Below are 16,367 nucleotides of genomic sequence, written 5' to 3'. Positions count from 1 at the left end.
TTAGGAGTTGTTTCCTGTCTTTATTTCATTATACAGGAAAGAGAGGGAGAACTCTCGAGTGGGCCAAAAGGATTAGAAAAATGATGCCTGGCTGCCTGATGCCCACATGCAGTGAACCCCTTAATCCTCGCCCCTGTCTTCCTGGTGCTGTCCCCAGGCTAAGACCCTGGCTGGAAGAGTACTGCCTGCAGCTAGAGCAACTAAGGAGGCCTAGGATGACTGCCAGCGCTCCCAGGATGTGTGAGGGCTGCCAATACCAACGACCGGGGAGAGGGTTGTCATCCCTGTGGAGGTACTGGAGAAGCTGGGAGGGGGGAGCTGGGAAAGAGGAAAGGAGGCAGAGATGAGCTCAGGGCCCCCAGAGAATGGAGCCTTTGTATGGGGTACAGATGAGGGACAAGGGGGTGATTGTGTGGGAGGGCCGGAAGTGCCACACAGACTGGCACCACCATAGCCAGCACCGGATTCACCCCTCTCCTGCTCTGAGAACTCCCTGTGCCCCGAGGGACCAGTATCAGACCTGGCCGGGGAAAGCAGTGTGTGCCTGAAGGCAGCAAGGGATGGGAAGGCGGAAAGAAGGATGAGCAGCAGGAGGAAAGGAGAGGTATCCCCCACAGCTACCTCAGACCCAGGGAACAGGAGGCAGAAGAAGAAAAGACAGAAGCAGCTTTTACTATATTTACATCCAACAAAATTTCGCAAGGAACAATCCTTATTGCACAGTCAGGGCCCTGGGTGGGTGAGGCATGCCCCAAGGTGGAGTGGACAAGACGGCTCGGGACTGGAGAGGGACACCAGTTTTTCCTAAGGGGAGCTCGGGACTCCCCTTGCTCCCACCTCCTGACTTTCAAGGACCGTGGGGCCCCCTTTCCCTTGTCTTTCTCACTGTCCATAAGAACCTCATAAGCAAAGGGGGCTGTGGCTCCAGAATAAATAACTTAAAATAAAATACAAACACTAAGGTAGAAAAGCATTGAGAGCCTTGGGCTCCTTCAGCAATTCCAGGGAAGAGGGACCATCACTGGTGGAGAGTGACACCCCTCCCTCCCACTCAGGGCAAAGGCTCAGTAGCTCTGTGTCTTTCCAGTTGTTTTTTAAAACAAAAACTTATAAAATGACCAGGGCAGTGCAGATCAGTGGGTACCCTGGAGGGGAGTTCCTGGTATAGGACAGGGAGGAACAGAGATGTGCCAGCTCCCCGCAGGCCTCCTCCAACATCGGCATGAGCATATAGGGCAGGCTGGAATTTGGGGGATTGTGACTTTTGGTAACAGTGGGTCCCTCTTCCAGCTGCCCCCTCTCAGAGCCTACAGCTGGGCATGCTTCCCAGCCTATTCCCAACTCTATGAAAGGAACAGGGAAGCAGGTTATCGCTAGAATCCTTTCTCCCTCACCTCCTCACCCCAGGCTGGAGAAGGAAGCTTAAAGGTCCCTAGCATTCCAAAGGTGCTCCAAAACACTTTCGGCAGTCAATGGCCTTCGGGGTGGGCATTTGTGCCCGCCGCTGCCTCAGCTCCTCCTTGCTCATGCTGCTGGCCAGCTTGTTGAAGGCGGACTTGTACTTCTTGTCAAAGGCCACTAGGGAAAAGGGCAGAGGTAGGTCAGTGTATTAGGATTCCGACCCCCCACACCTGGCTCCAGGTCCCCAAATTCCTCAGCACCATGCCTGCTCCCTCACCTATGTCCACGTGGTCCTTGCCCAGAGCAGCCATTGTCAGGAATAAGATCTCACGGTAGATGCCCCTGGAGTGGAGGCCAAAGGCTATTATAAGTGAAAGAAAGGGGGTACAGAGCCCGGGACAGACTAGGGACCCCTCAGATGGAAGAGCCGTACCTCTGTAGGTGCAGGCCAGTGGGAGGCGGTCCTAGAGTTTCCAGCAGGAGCCCTATAGCCTTGTGCACTTCGTTGAGACCGACGTGGCGCAGCACCGACTCCAGCAACGCCAGGCTAAGGGATGCGGGTACCGGGCCTGGCCATACCACCCGCTGGGGGATCTGGCCTAGGTGAAAAAAAAGAAGGTAGCCGGGATTATTGAGCCCTCTAAACATGGGACCAACCCCTTCCCACCCTGGACCAAATACCGGACTCACTGTGGACCCTCCAGAGCACATAGAGAGGTGGGCAGCTATTGGGGTCAGGGGTCAGAACATCCCACAGCAGCCGCACCTGCACAGATGCTGGATCAGGCATTATCCAAGGAGATGGGGCCTGCAGGGAGCCAGGATAAAAGAGTGGGAGACAGGCGACAGGAAACGGATAGGTGCTGTTCCAAGAGACAGGGACATTACAGGACATAGCCAAAAAGAAGAGGGAAAGAGAACTCTCATTCCCCATGGGAACACAAACCCCTTAAGAGCAAGGCCTTTGTTTTGTAATCCACTACATCCCTAGTGCCTGAGGCCCTGTCTGGAACCTAAAAGGTGCTCAATAAATACTGGTGCAATAAATAGACCGGTAGCGAATCATCGTCTGGGTACCAGGCACTACACTAGGTGCCTAACAACAGCCCAGCGAGGGGGGTGCTTATGTCATTTTACAAATGGGAAAATTGTGGGAGTTCCCACTGTGGCGCAACGGGATAAGAGGCATCGTGGGAGTGCTGGGTTTGACCCCTAGCCTGGCACAGTGGGTTAAGGATCCAGCATTGCTGCACCTGCAGCATGGGCTGAAACTATGGCTTAGATCTGGTCCCTAGAACAGGAACTCCATATGCGGGGCAGCCGAAAAAGGCAAAAAAAAAAAAAAAAAAAAGGAAAGAAAATTATAGCTTGGCGTAGTGAAGTGAAAGGGCCAGGAGTCAAACCAGTGCAATTGACTCCAAAGCCTGGGCTCTCTCTATAGCACCAAGGACACAAAGGACTGAGACAGAGCTGGGAGATGGGGAACCTGGGACCACCTCAGGGCACTGACCTGGGGGTGTGGGGGGCCATCACAGGAGGCCAGCACCAGGCATGGCAGAATACTGGGCAGGCGCAGCCGCTGGAAATACCACAGAAGGTTCCAGAAGATGATGGGGTGCGCAGCAGGCAGCTCAGGCAATGCCAGCACCTCACTGCCCTCGTTCTCCACCAGCGACTCCAGCTCCTTACGCAGCACCAGGGGGCTCAGATATGCCCATGCCCCACCCTCGACACGCCGGGAGGTACCCTGTCAGGAATAAGGGGGTAGGGGGCAGTGGAGGGCATGTACCACAGCCCCATCCTCAGAGCCATGCTTCCCACTGAGGCGCATGTCCACCAGCTCCTGGGATCCTCCTTGCCCTCAATAGCCATCTCTCCCCAGCACCCCTGGGGCCACCCACAGAGCAGCACATACACACATGGCTCCTGCCCCTTTGGCCCAGCCCTTACCCCCATGTGCCCATTGCAGAGCTGGGGCTCATCCAGGGCAAGGCAGAGCCTGCGGTCACTGAGCACAGGGCCTGGGCCCCCAGGGACAGGAGCATCTTTGCTGCCACTGGCACCAGCGGGGGTAGGCTTGGGGCTGGGGGCACTGCAGGGAGAGAGCAGGAGGGCGTCAGCCCTCGGACCTCCACCTCCCGGTCCCACCCCCAGCACCTGCCCTGCTTGGGGCACCTGGGTCGGGAATCAAGCGTCTGGACACTGAGCAGGGGCACGAAGGCGCAGGCGCAGAAGGGGCAGGTTGTGTTGAGGTTGGAGTCATCAGGTGCCCAGCCAGCCATGATCTCCTCATCATACACCAGGGAGTCACAGGTGCGGCACAAGGAGCAGCTGGACAGCAGGATCTGCAGGCGAGAGGACCTTAGCGAGCAGCCCCTTTGGCCTCCAGGCTCAGGAGCCCATGCTCCTTCCCCAGCCCTTTCACCTTCTCACCCAGCCCAGCCTCCACGGCCTCCCCAGCCCCTGCCTTTGACAGAGAGAACGGGTGTGTGTGGGGGGGTGTTCAAGCACATCTGTGTGGGAGGGGTTATCCTCACTTCCAGGGAAGGTGGCTGGAAGGATCCAGGGGTGTCACTGAGGCGCTCTGAAGAACGACGAAGGCTCACGCTGCTGAGAGAAGATTCTGAGAGGTCCCACTCACTGCCCAGAGAGGCTGAGCTCTGCCATTACATGAGAAAGCATGATTAGCCAACCCCATGCCTCTCATCCCCCAGGATGCTGGCTTCAGCCACCCCTCAGGGCCCTCTCAGGGCAGCCCTGGTTAGCAGCCCCTCCCCAGGCCTCCTGATGCTCAGGTGTTCAGCCCCTCCCCTCACTGGCTACCTCAGACGCAGTGGATCCAGGGCGCTCCCGGGGGTGCAGAAGGCTGTCCATGGGGCTGCGGCGGGCTGGGGGAGGCAGGTCCGGGGGCAGCTCAGGCGGGGGGACACGAGAGGCAGGGGAGCGGCGGGAAGGAGTGAGCAGCTGTTGGAGGCGGGCACCCAGCCCTCGTCGGGGGGTGCTGGCCTCATCCTGACGCCCACCAGCCTTGGGCACCTGCCCACTTGACCCTTCCAAGGTTTCAGTGGACTGGGTACTCAGGGCTGAGCCCGAGTCCCCTGGGCTGCCTCCAGGTGCTGGCTCCTCCCCAGTCAGGCTCAGGTCTGAGAGACTTCCATCGTGCCAGGGCGCAGGTGATGCCCGGGGCTCCAGTACCCCCAAGGCCCCTATCACTGCAGGACAGAAAAGAACCAGAGAGATGGAGTCCAGCCTCTCTTCCAGGAGCTAAGTAAACACAATTCCTGGCTGCACCAACTCTGGCACTACAACCCCGCTCATAATGCCATTCCAGGCCAGATTCCCTCAGACTCTACAGCACCTGCCGCAAGGCAGCACCTCTCCATCCGGCTCCAGGCTTCCCCTCTCTCACTGGCAAGTGATTAAGGAAGCTGACAAGGCTAAGGGCTGGGGTGTGGGACAGGGGCACTCACTGTGGGCCACGCCAGCCTCCACAGTGGGCTGTGCCCCTCGGGCACTACCCAGGCTACCACTCTTCACCAGACGCCCCTTAGGCGAGGCAGGGTCCCGCAGGCTTCTCCCAGCCCAGGTAGTCTGGCGCTGAAGGGGGCGGGTAGGGGAGGGGCGCTCCAGATCGGGCTCTGTAAAAGACAGGCATGGCGGGGTGGGGGTGTTGGAAGGCAGCCAGCTGGAGACCCAGCCCCAAGCCCAAAACAGACTCCCTCACGGGCCTGGGTTGGCAGGGCTCCTCCCATGCAGGACTTCATCTTTTTTGTTACCAGCCAAGTGTCGTCGATCCGTTCTCAGAACACTCAATGCCAACCCCTAAGCCAGCCCCAGCTCTCCACACCTGTCCTTGCCAGAGCCTTGCTGGTCCAGCCCGGAACCCATGTCATGAGTCCCTACCCACCTGTCTGGCAGCTGCCTGCCTCTTGTGCTGCTGTGTCCACCTCCTCCTGCTGCTTCTGCTGCCGCCGCCGCTGCCACCGTTCTCTCAAGGGCTGGCGGAACTGAGCAGCCCCCAGGACAACGTTCCGGAGCTTGGCCCAGCGCAGGCGCCCACCGGGTGTACCCGACGGCCACTTGCTTTCCAGCACAGCCTGCCAAGCACAGTGCCATCGAGATGGCCTTCCACACGCTGGGCCCCAGCCTGCTGCCCACCGCCTGACCCGGAGCCCCATGACCACCTTCCCCTCCAGACATCCTGCCTAGGACTGTCCTGCCAATGGCTCAGCCAGAAACAAGAGCCCAGAAGAGACAGCTGGCAGCAGCCACCCTGGTGGGTTCTAGAGGAAGCCGGAAGCAGTGGAGACAATCCAGATTCTGCTGTGTATAAACTACAAGCTTTGAAGAAATCAACTCTTTTCCTCATCACTTTCCTCATCTAAGAAGCGGGAAATAGTTTAGCATCATGGTCAAGGGCCTGACTTCAGGAAACATCGATATGCCTGTGTGCATACCTTCAACTCCCTAACTTACTCACTCTGGGACCTCAGACAAGCTACTGACCCTCTGCAACCTCACTGCCTCATCTGTAAGACAGGGATACTAATCATTCCACTTCACGGGGCTGTGGTGAAGAGAAAATGATTTTGTGTGAACAACGTGTTTGGAACAGTGCCTGGCACGTTGGCTCACACTATTACCGGGAGGTAGCAGCACTCACCCAACCTCCTTGTCAGGGCTGTTGTGGGTAAGAATCAAAGCAGCCAAGTATGAGAAAACCCTCTGTAGGGCCTAAGGCACTAGAGGAGCACAATGCGTGTCAATGGTCACAGGACCTAGTTGGATTGTCTGGGCCCAATCACCAAGGAGAGGGGAGAGCAGCAGGCCTCCTCCCTGCACTCACACCCATGGCCACAGACCCACCACGCACCCCAGGTTAGGTACCTTGTTATAGTAGCCGTAGGTGATGGTGTTGGGCACGATGCCTGCCCGCCGCATGTCCAGCATGACCCGCACGGACAGCACGGGCTGCCCATAGTGCGAGCAGAGCTGCATCAGCACCCGGTAACACACCTGGGCCAGGAGACGCGCGGATGAGAGCAGACCCACTCCCAACCCCAGCCCTCAAGTCTCAGCAAGCACCCTCCTCCAGCCTCCTCCACTTCTCAGACTTCATTGGTCCCCCGGTGGCTCCTGGGGCCGCCTCAGAGCCACCCACCCTTCCTGCCGACCCTGCCACCCTGCAGTCTCCACAGCTACACCCTCAACGTGCTCATTAAGTCGGTGAATGTGACGGAGCACCCGCCCAGCTCCCGGGCTTGTGCGCAGGCTCCCCATCTGCCTTCCCTTGATGACAGGGTCACCAAGTTTCCCCTCACAGCCCCCATGGCTGCACAAGCCCCCCCGGGGCCAGGCAAGGCACCCACCTCGTCGGGCAGCACCACCTTGCGGCTCTCCATCTGGCGCAGCACCTGGTAGGCCGTGTGCAGGGCCCTCACCCGGGAGGGCGCCGACCGCACGTAGGCAGGTAGACACAGGAACCACAGCCCATAGCAGTGGCCCAGCAGGCACCGGGCCCACAGCTCAGGCACAGCCGCTGACTTCTGCGCCATCCGCTGTGCGACCTTCATCTCCTAGGTAGGGCGGGGGGCACATCTGGGTGAGAACGACGCCAGGGCAGGGCAGGTCTTAAAATAGTGTGGGAGAAGCAGCACCCTCCCGGAGCAAGGGTCTGTGTGCTGAGACGGGAGGAAGGCTGCACACACAGCCCTGGATCCCCAAGCAGAGGTGCCTAGCTTGAGCTTGGGCAGGTGGCCTGGAAGCGGCAGCAAGCCCCTGGATGCCCAGAGTTCTCAGAAAATGAAGACAAGGCTGATGGCAATGGTAACAACAGCTAGTGTTTCACGTGCCAGGCTTTTTATGGGCTGGCCATACTGAAACCTCCCAGCCACCTTATAAGTACTACTATACCCATTTTACAGGTGAAGAAACTAAAGCAGCAACCCTTGGCCTGAGCCATTTGCCTCTGTGAGGCCCACCTGCTGGTTACCTGTTTGGTACGGCGGGGGGCAGGACTGCTGGGGGCGCTTCGGGACGGCCCCGGCACGGGCAGCGCCCCGGGTTGCTCTCGAGGCGACTCAAACAGCTCAGCCCGAAGTTCAGGGAAGCCGTCATAGCTGGAGGGGCAGAGAGGGGCACCCCCAGGAGCAGTCAGCACTAAGTCAGCCTGTGGGGCCCGGGAACATGTGCAGGGACAAGGGGCTCTCACCAGTACTGCGGTGTAGATTCACTGCCCTCTGGCGCCGGGGGCTCCTCAGGAGGTGTGATGAAGACAGTGAGCTCACTTCCCGACAGCTCCTCCAGCTCCACCAAGGGGGTTGGCTCAGGCTTCTCCTGCTCTGGGTGGACCTGGAGCGGGACGATAAGAGAGTGAGCGTCAAGACAGTGGGCACAGAGCAGGGCCAGGGCTTGCAGGAGAGGGCATCTCCCAGGAAAGCACATCCACGGGGAAGGAGCTGTGGGCCCCAACTCCACCAAGGCCCCGGACATAGAGCCTGGGGACGGAGTGAGGAGTGCGAAGACAGTATGTCTGTGAGGCCAGGCACTGTGCAAACTTCAGGGGTGCCGTCAAGCTATAGAGCGGTTACCGCAGGGGTAACAGAGACAGCCAGGAGGAGAGCTGGGGCAAAGGGCACCAAGAGAAGAGACAGTGCCCGATACCTTGTCAACACAAGAGTCAAAGAATTCCAGGGCAGCATGCCGAGCAGAGCCGAAAGAGCATTCCTCGATGAACTGCGAGAACATCTGTGTGTGCAGCAGCTGGGAGTACAGCTTGTGGCTGGAGCGTTCCCGGGATTTGAGGAAGCCTGATGGATGAGAATGGGGCAGGGAGGCAGGTTACCGGGGTCCCTACCACAGCCACCCCCCCTTCGCAAGTCTGGTCGTGGCTGCCGGCCAAGTCGGCATCCAGGCCCACGGAGGCCATCCTCCCTTCGGCCCCGCTGGCACCACTGCACCAGGACGAGGCCCGACCAGCTCAGCTTCCCCAGCCCTGCGCTCCCGAGGAACCCCTCCATTTTGTCACTTGGCACCTACGGCCTCAGACCGGGGCTTCTCCCAGGGAAGAGCGTTTTGCCCATGGGGGCGGCTCAGCACAGGCATCAGTGTGTTCTCATCAGGCCCAGGGCGTCCCAGAGGGCAGGGCCACAGCCGGGCATCTTTGTACCCTTGTCCCCTCCAAGCCCAGAAGAGCACAGGGCTCAGGGCTGGTGCGCTGAGTGAAGGAACAAGAAACCGCATGGTTCCCCTTCCCTCCCGGCTTCCTCATGGAGCCCGGCCCCTGGCCAGGCCGCCCGCGACACCCTCCTCCAGCAAGGCCAGGCCCCCTTTACCCTGCAGGAAGAAGAGGTTGTCAACATCGCGAGCCCCCTCAGAGGGGGCCTGGGTGAGCGGGCGCAGGAAGTCCCGGTAGCCCTTGAGCAGGCAGGCCATGAAGCGGAGGAAGGCCCCCTGGACCTCGCGCTCCAGCCGGGCCCGGCGGCCGCACACCGCCTCGTAGTCTGTCAGCAGGAACTCCAGGGAGGCCTCCTCCTCGGGTCCAGTATACGCTGGGGAGGGACCAGGGCAGCCTGAGAGTCAGGGCCAGCATCCCGAGGGCTTGCCTCACCCCTGCTCTTCACACGGGAGGCATCGCTGCTGCCTCACCACCGCCAGACTTGGTACCGATAGCGACGAAAACTCACCTTCAGGGAACAGTGTCAAGCCTCTCCCATGACAAGCTCGACCTCCCTGACATAATTCAGGGAATATTAATATGACGTGCCCCTCCCTCTTGCTCAAACTGGAATGTGAATTCCTCTCACTTCCACCACGTGAAATTCGAACCCCTCTAACCTCCTCAGGCAAGGTCCAGCCCCCCACAGGCCTACACACACACACACACACACACACACACACACACACACACACACACGGGAGGCACAAGGCCAACGGCAGTTTCCAGCCTCCCACTCCCGACTTGGACTACTCACTCTGATCCAGCTGCTGGTACAGGTTTGTCAGTGTAGCCAGCAGAACCTTGTAGGGTCTGCGGGGCAGGGTCCGAGGGGAGAGGGGCTTCTTTTCCTCACTCCTGTGAGATAAGCAGGAGGAAAGGCTGACGGGGCACCTGGCCAGCCTCCTCCCCTTTTGGCCTGAGGCACCTGTTGAGCAGGTAGCGCCCTCTCCCACCAGCCCCCTGGATGAGAAACAGCTCTCTTACGGGAAGAGCGTGTTGGTATCCAGATCAACGCAGATGACATCAGCGGGCGGGTCATGCAGATCGAAATAACTGGAGTGGATACCCACAATGAAGGGCACGGGGGCACTCAGCACATCGGCCAGCACCAGCGGGCACAGCGGAATGTAGGGGCACTGCCAGTGCAGCGGGAAGATCATCTAAAGCATCGGGGAGTGAGGACCAGTGAGCAGGGCGTTGGGGCAGCGGGAGAGAGGGGACACTGGTGGTGGGGTGGCGCCCATGGAGAGAAGCCACGGGAGGTGGGCTCCACAGAGCTCCTGACGGAAGCTGTATGTCCCGTAGGCTGTGCCCAAGGATGAGGCTGAGGAACCCTCCCAAGGAAGGAAAAGTATGGAGAAACTAAGAAGGGATGGAGCACCAGAAAGAACATTCCGGGCAAGGCAAGATGAGCAGGGTGGCACTCACAGAGACCAGGGCTTCGCAGACGCTGGTGAGCAGGTCTGGCCGCAGCGAGTGGACTAGTAGTTTTTGCTCTGTGAGCACAGCCAGCAGCAGCACGATAGCCTGCTCAGGGTCCAGGCTTTGCAGCAGCTGCAGGAAGCTGGCACCACTGTGGGCAATGCCAAGGTTGGGAAAGAGTCAGCACGAGGCCTTTCCCTAGTCATTGGGCACAGACACCACCTGGCCCAGCCTGCACAGACCTCAATAGATGTGCCCACCTGCCTGGCACCTACCACGTCCTTGGTGATCAAAGACCCCCCCCCAATGTGAGCACATACCTGAGGGGCAGGGGTGAGGATACAGGCTGGCAGAGGAGCAGGTTGTCATAGGGAGACATCTGGGAGGCAGAAGAGCCACGGGTCAGGATGACGAGGGCTAGCCCCTGCCGACTCCCCTTCTCCCATCCAGCCCCAGCCCGGGCCTCAGCTCTCACCTGCACCAGGATACGGGGTCTCTGTGGGGAAGGGAAGGGGACATTGTGAATGAAGTGGGAGATGTGCCTGGGGAAGAGAGGGACACAGTCAGAGGCAGCCTCCCAGTCTCCTTCACGGCCACATTGGCTCTCCTCCTTCACCGGTCCGCAAGGACCCTGTTCCTCCCTAAACTCCACCTCGAGACCAGGATCAGCCATCAGAGCCCGCGTTACATACAGCACTTGTGAGACTCAGAAAAGGTTTCCTCTGCGTGCAGGGGGCGCGGCCAGGACTTGGCTAGCAAGTGCAGACTGGATTTGAGGCCCCACTCACCCCCTGGGCGAGGGGCACGTTTGCAATGGCCCAACTGTCTCTGCCGCACACTGCAGCCCCATCCCCCACTCCTCTGCGCCGCCCCCCCCAGCCTAATCTCTTCCGCCTCGAGCTCCCCTCATGACCCTTCCCCGCGTCAGGGAAGCCATGCTCACGCTTCCAGGGGCAGGCGGTGGGGGCCTGAGACAGAGTAGCGGTAGAGGAAGGTGAGGAAGGCTCGGAAGGCAGGGAAGGCAGGCCAGCGGGACAGCACGGCGATGGCGCGGCGGCTGCGCACAGCTCGGCCCCCCAGCGCCCGGCCGCGCTCCACAGCGCTCAGCAGGCCCAGGGCCCGCGCCTGCCGCTCCGACAGCCTGGCCCTCGGGAACGCCTCGTAGAACTGCAGGGCGGCGCCGTACACCTGGCGGGGGCAGAGGGGCAGTCAGGCGGGCCCCGCGGGCCCCGGCCACCTTACCACATGCTGCACACCCACCTTATCGCCAGCTGCACCCGTGAGCACGAAGGTGGAGAAGACGGGCACGGGGTACTTGGTCTGGGCCGGCCAGCACTCGATGGTGGCCCCCATGGGCAGGCAGAAGACAGGCACTGACTCGGGCAGCGGGAACGCCTCATTGTCCTCCTCTGGGTAGCGGCCCAGCAACTCTGCACCCCCGGCAGAGTGGGGGGCACCCAAAAGGAGTAGGGTTCATCAGACTCCAGGCGAAGGAACCAGGGGATCCCAGAGAAGGGCCGAGTGGCAAAGGGGAAGTGAGTTCTGGGGACACTGAAGGTGCCAACCAAGAGGCACCAGGGTAGAGGGACCCGGAAGGTCAAGGGGTTGGAGAGACAGGGGTTACTCACCTGCCTCATACACCAGCGTGTTGGCCTTGGCCAAGCCCACCTTGTAGCACAGGTACACTGCGGGGCCCCACTGCCCCAGAAACGGCAAGAGACAAGCAGACACACGGCTGACAAAGGTTTCTGGGGTCCATTTTCTCCACCACCCCTAAGCGGTCTTTGTCTTTAGAACTCCCCCTAGTCCGGTTCCCCAAGACCAGAGTCGCGCCTCTGGGCCCACCCCTGCCGTTAGAGGCCTTGGTCCTAGGATGCCCTTTGTGCCCAGGGTCCACACCCTCGCCCGGAGGTGGGGCAGGTCTCAGCTCCTGGCCCAGGGCCCCACTCACCATGCCAAGGTTGAGGTTGCGGGGCAATCGGTAGTAAGTATGAGGAGTGCCCTCACCCTTGCTGGGCAGTATCAGGCAGAGGTCAGTGATGCCCAGGGCATGCAGCCCTGCCCCCTCCGCTGCCCGCCGGTAAGTGAGGTAGGTGCGGGGGTGTCCAGGGCCTGGAGGGGCCAGGTTGGCTGAGTGGCTGTAGGGAGTCGTATCTAGCACTTGGAAGCCAGGCTTGGGACGTTCCTTCCCCTCGGACAACACCCTTGGCACAGAGAACAGGGAGCGATGTCAAAAGCTCATGACAGAGGAAAAAGACCCCGGTCCTGCTAGATCTGCCTGCCTAGTCCTGCCCACTCAGCCTCATCAACCCTCGACACTGGGGCCCTGGAGTTCTTGTTGAACTCTGCCCCCCCAGAAACCTGTGGCCCTCCTCTGCCCTTGGCTCTTCGTGGTCAGTAACAGCCCCTCCAGCCTTCCATGGGTCTCCAGCTCATGAGTAAATGCTAAGCAAGAATAAAAGCTACCATTTATTGACTCTGCTGAGTCCCTTATGTGGGTGATCTTGTTTCATCTTCTCAACCACCCTGTGAGGAGGTATTATTTTCCCCAACTTACAAGTGAGGAAACAGGCCCAGAGGGGCTCGTGACCTGCCTAATGTCACACGGCTAGCCAGCAGCAGCACTGGTACACAAACCCAAATCTGTGTGAGGATTAAGTACACACAACTTCAGGCCCTTCTCCCTGGCCTCTAGCCCACTCTCTTCAGACTCCCATTGCACCTCCCTCATCCCATGCCCCTGCTTCTCCCCAGATCTCCTCCCAGCCTCCCCTGGTGCCAGCATGGGGAGATGCACACACCCCAGTTCAACGAGGGGGGGCTTGTCACGGCCCCTGCGGTAGCAGATGACGGGCTGAGTTCCACCCAGGAGGCCAGCACTGAGTTCCAAGGGGTGGCCCCCAGTGGAAGCCTGGATGCAAGTGTAGCCCTGGGGCACCTCCTCGCCCAGGGCCCTGGCGATGACTGCCACATCTGTGATGGGCTCAGCTGGCCGGGGAGGGCGCAGGGGCCCACTGGGTTCAGGCACCCATGTTTCCTCGGGGATGGGTGCTCCATCCCCTGCAAGCCCAGCTATCACGAAGTAATCCACCAGCCGGGGGGGCCGCTCCTCCGCCATGGCCCCCCCTCGCTCACTGCATCTGGAATGGTCAAGTGGGGGAGAGACGAAGTGAGGAAGGCTGGTGTTGCCATGGCAATCAGGGTTCCCACCCCCCCTTCCTAGTCCTTTCAAGGAAAAGCAGGACCAGTAGCCAACCAATCCTGAACGCTCCCGCCTGTGACATCACCGAGCCCTCGAAGCCCACCACAGCTCCTTAAAGAGACCAAGACCCTCTCTCTCAGTGGTACCAGCCCTCTTCCCAGAGAACCCAACCTCCACTATGCTGCACAGAGCCATCCTGGGCTCTGACATCATATACTTTCTGTATCCCTTTTAAAGGCCCCACCCCTCTCCACTCCCTAACATAACAAAGATCACAGTCTTTTCAGTAACAGCCTGCAATGACATCATTCATTCTGGCCGTGACATCATGCCAACTTTACAGTCTTTATAAGGTTTTCCGCCCTTAGCACTAGTCGACATTCTAAGAACCTCATGAAAGAGGCCACCTCTAGGTTTTTGTGAAGACCCCCACAAGACCCAAGCTTTAAGTGTCTTTTCACCAGACTCAAAAGCATCCTTTTTCCTAACCTAACTCCACCAACCTGACCAAAAAACCAGTGCCCTCCCACTCCCAGGAGCCTCAGGTGTCCCCAGTTAGTCCAAAGCATCTGTGGCAGACAGTCCCAGCCAGCCCCAAGCCCTCCTCCATGGAGCCCAGAGATGGAAACAGGCCCACCAACAGGCCTTCAGTATCTCTTCTCACCTGCCTCCATGGCCCAACCCCAGGGAGTAGGAGCCCCAAGGGTCCCGGGGTGCCCCAAGAAGTTGGAAAAGAGCTTGGTGGGTGGCTTGCAGCAGAGGATCAGAGGCGTGGGGGCTGCTTCAGAGGGGAAGGGAGGTGACTTCCTGAAACAGTGGAGGGGAAGCTGCAGCTCAGCGGAAGTTAGCCTATGGGTGTGTGTGTGTGGTGGGGGGGGGGGGTACTGTGGAAGGTGCCAGCACAGCATCCAGCCAAGTTGGAGTCTGAGACTAAAGGACCGGGAGCACGGCAGGAGGCTCAGACTGGATCCAGGATGTACAGTCCTACTTAACCTCCCACCTTTTCCCACAGAAGAGGGATGCAAGGGAATCTCACGGAGCCAGGCTGGCTCTCCTTAACCTGGCCTCTGGCCACACACACGCACATCAACCCCAGCTAAATTTAGTCTCCACATCTGCGAGGTGAAGCCAGGAGTCAGCGTCAGACTCCTGATTTAGCTCTGGGGCACAGCCCCGTGCCTCGTCCACCGCAGGCAAATGGGAGCCCTATGCCCTGTGCCCGGGTAGCAGGCGGGAACCATGAGGTGGGACCAGCAGAGGGGCGACAGGCCCCCATGGGCAGGATCTGCGCACCCGGGCCTCCCTTCACCGAGCCAGGAAAGAGTCCTGCAGAAGGCACCCTTTCTCCCTGCGGAAGGCAAGGGGCAGGGAGCGCTGCTCCGGGTCCCAAGGCCCACAAGCCGGGCGACGGGAAGTTTGGGTTGGGGCAAAGGGCGCGCTGAGCGGGAGGAAGCTGAGGAGGGAGCGGGAGGGTTGAGAGGAGCGGGCGCGCCGGCGGCCGGGGATGTGACGGCAGCAGCGCCGGCCGCCGCGTGACCCGAGCCGAAGGGAGGGGTGCTCGGGCTCCGGACCCGCGGGAGCAGGAGGGGTGCAGGGCGCCTGGGCACAGCTAGCTAACTCCGGGATGCGCCCTCCCCTCCACTTTCACTTCCCCAGGAGAGAGGAACCGGAACCAGATGTGCAGCGCCGAAGAACAGCTGGGGGAGAGCCCCCGCCCGGCCGGCGCTCCCTCCCTTCCTTCCCCGCCCGCTGCCCCGCCCGGCCAAGCCCCTACCTGCCTGCCCCGCGACTCCCCGGCCGGCCGGCCCGCAGGCGGGTGGCTCGGAGGGCGGGCTGGCGGGCCGGCGGGCGGCGGGGCTACCCGGCCCCGGACATGGCGCACCCGACTCGGGCGCCGCTCCCGCTGGAGCGGCGAGTGAAGGAAGAAGAGGCGGCTGAGGGCGGCGGGGCGCGGGGCGCTGTGGAGGGAGATCCGGGCGCTCCCAGCGTCCCCGCCGAGCTGCGCCACGCGGGGACTGTGCTGCCGCGCCGCTCGCTCGCGCTGCCCGGTCCTCCCGGCTCCCGCTGCACTGGGGGCCGGGTGCTCCTCCGCGCGCCCCGCTTTCTCCGCTCCCCCCACCCCCCTCCCGGGCTGCGGGCGCTGCCGCTCCCCCCACCCCCCTCCCCGGTCGGCGGCCGTGACCCTGGCAGCGCCTGCCCAGCGCCCGGCCGCCTGCAGCGCGACCCCTGGCGGCTGGGAGGGCCCCTTGCACGCAGGCGACTTGCCACCAGCCAGCCATAGCCGCAGGACACTGACCCCAGGCGGCCCTTGAAGTCCAGGGCGCGCTCCCGTCCCGCCCTTGGTCCTAGTCAGATGAGGTCTGCCTGCCTGGGTGAAGGCCCTGAAAGCCTGGTTTCTGGAGACCCAGGTGGCTCCCCCTACTTCCAGGTTCAGTCCCTCCTACATTCCCTTCCAGGCTAAGCCAGAATCTCTCAGTTCTCTTTTCTGAAAACGACAAGTTTTGGAAAGGGGAAGAGAAGAAGCCAGGGTGTGGAAAAGCAGCAGAGATGGGGGCAACGAAGGAGGGGCCCTACTCTCCTGACTGCTGTGTGGGGAAGAGAGGAGAGCAGAAGCTCAGATGGGAAGGATTCCAACCCAAGCCAGAAAAAGGCAACGTCCTCAAAACAAAGTTGGCACGCAAGCCTCAGCGAATGAATGAGAAGAGTGGAGAGCACGGAGTGAATTCGTGCCTAGTGAAGGGGCAGGAATGGGATTTATGGGCTTCCCTGAGACCTAGAGGCATGGGGTCCGAGACAGGCTGGTACCACACCTAACTTCCAGGTCCTCTAGGCTTAAAGGACCATAAAGAAGAGGGAGCCGACCTGAGACCTACCTGGTGCAGGTAGTTTTTAAATACTCTCTCCTTGGGGGCCTTAGCAGTGAGACCAGCTACCCTCCTGGGAAAGCTGGGGTCATTGTACCAGAAACGTTCAGAACCCAGAGCTCAGCCAGCAGTCACCTCCTCACCTCCCAACTCACTGCCAGGCCTCACGGTTGAGGAAGAGCAGTAGCTTGTCTGGCCAGAGTCCTTGTCCTCTGATGCCGCTGCAGCAAGGTCCTGGTCACATGAGAGGGCATACATC

At 60.6% G+C, this 16,367-nt stretch overlaps 1 protein-coding gene across 9 annotated transcripts; it reads right to left on the bottom strand.

Moving 5' to 3' along the window:
* On the bottom strand, positions 1-16,315 carry DENND4B (DENN domain containing 4B). Of its 9 annotated transcripts, none has more exons than XR_002343434.1 (28): positions 13,909-14,545; positions 12,844-13,182; positions 11,994-12,246; positions 11,671-11,740; positions 11,303-11,472; positions 10,986-11,230; positions 10,518-10,584; positions 10,363-10,421; positions 10,049-10,193; positions 9,605-9,780; positions 9,375-9,475; positions 8,736-8,951; positions 8,065-8,210; positions 7,613-7,752; positions 7,394-7,520; positions 6,771-6,977; positions 6,289-6,417; positions 5,309-5,498; positions 4,872-5,039; positions 4,222-4,613; positions 3,939-4,061; positions 3,577-3,746; positions 3,352-3,493; positions 2,912-3,148; positions 2,092-2,264; positions 1,835-2,000; positions 1,679-1,743; positions 1-1,578 (listed from the first exon to the last, which is right to left on the bottom strand). XR_002343434.1 is itself a non-coding variant. In XM_013997083.2 (28 exons), the coding sequence occupies exons 2-28, from the start codon at positions 13,158-13,160 to the stop codon at positions 1,433-1,435; spliced, it is 4,485 nt and encodes a 1,494-aa protein (XP_013852537.1). In that variant the 5' UTR covers positions 13,161-13,182; positions 15,541-16,315; the 3' UTR covers positions 1-1,432. The 9 variants fall into 9 exon arrangements, 7 of the variants coding, with proteins under 7 accessions (XP_013852537.1, XP_020945458.1, XP_020945455.1 ...); XR_002343435.1 differs by having other exon boundaries at positions 4,225-4,613; positions 13,909-14,544; XM_013997083.2 differs by lacking the exon at positions 13,909-14,545 and adding an exon at positions 15,541-16,315 and having other exon boundaries at positions 2,092-2,209.

Source organism: Sus scrofa, chromosome 4 (assembly GCF_000003025.6).
Source record: "Sus scrofa isolate TJ Tabasco breed Duroc chromosome 4, Sscrofa11.1, whole genome shotgun sequence".
NCBI lineage: Eukaryota > Metazoa > Chordata > Mammalia > Artiodactyla > Suidae > Sus > Sus scrofa.
Note: the sequence above shows the minus strand (reverse complement) of the source record. Positions and strands in the feature narration are given on the sequence as shown.

What these genes read in the sequence shown, in the direction of transcription:
- DENND4B (XM_013997083.2), bottom strand. Translation starts at nt 13,160, where the DNA reads ATGGCGGAGGAGCGGCCCCCCCGGCTGGTGGATTACTTCGTGATAGCT. An exon ending in CCCCCCCTCGTTGAACTGGG is followed by an intron (nt 12,247 to 12,843) that starts GTGTGTGCATCT and finishes CTCTGTGCCAAG; the next exon opens with GGTGTTGTCCGAGGGGAAGG. An exon ending in TCCTCACCCCTGCCCCTCAG is followed by an intron (nt 10,194 to 10,362) that starts GTATGTGCTCAC and finishes CATTGCCCACAG; the next exon opens with TGGTGCCAGCTTCCTGCAGC.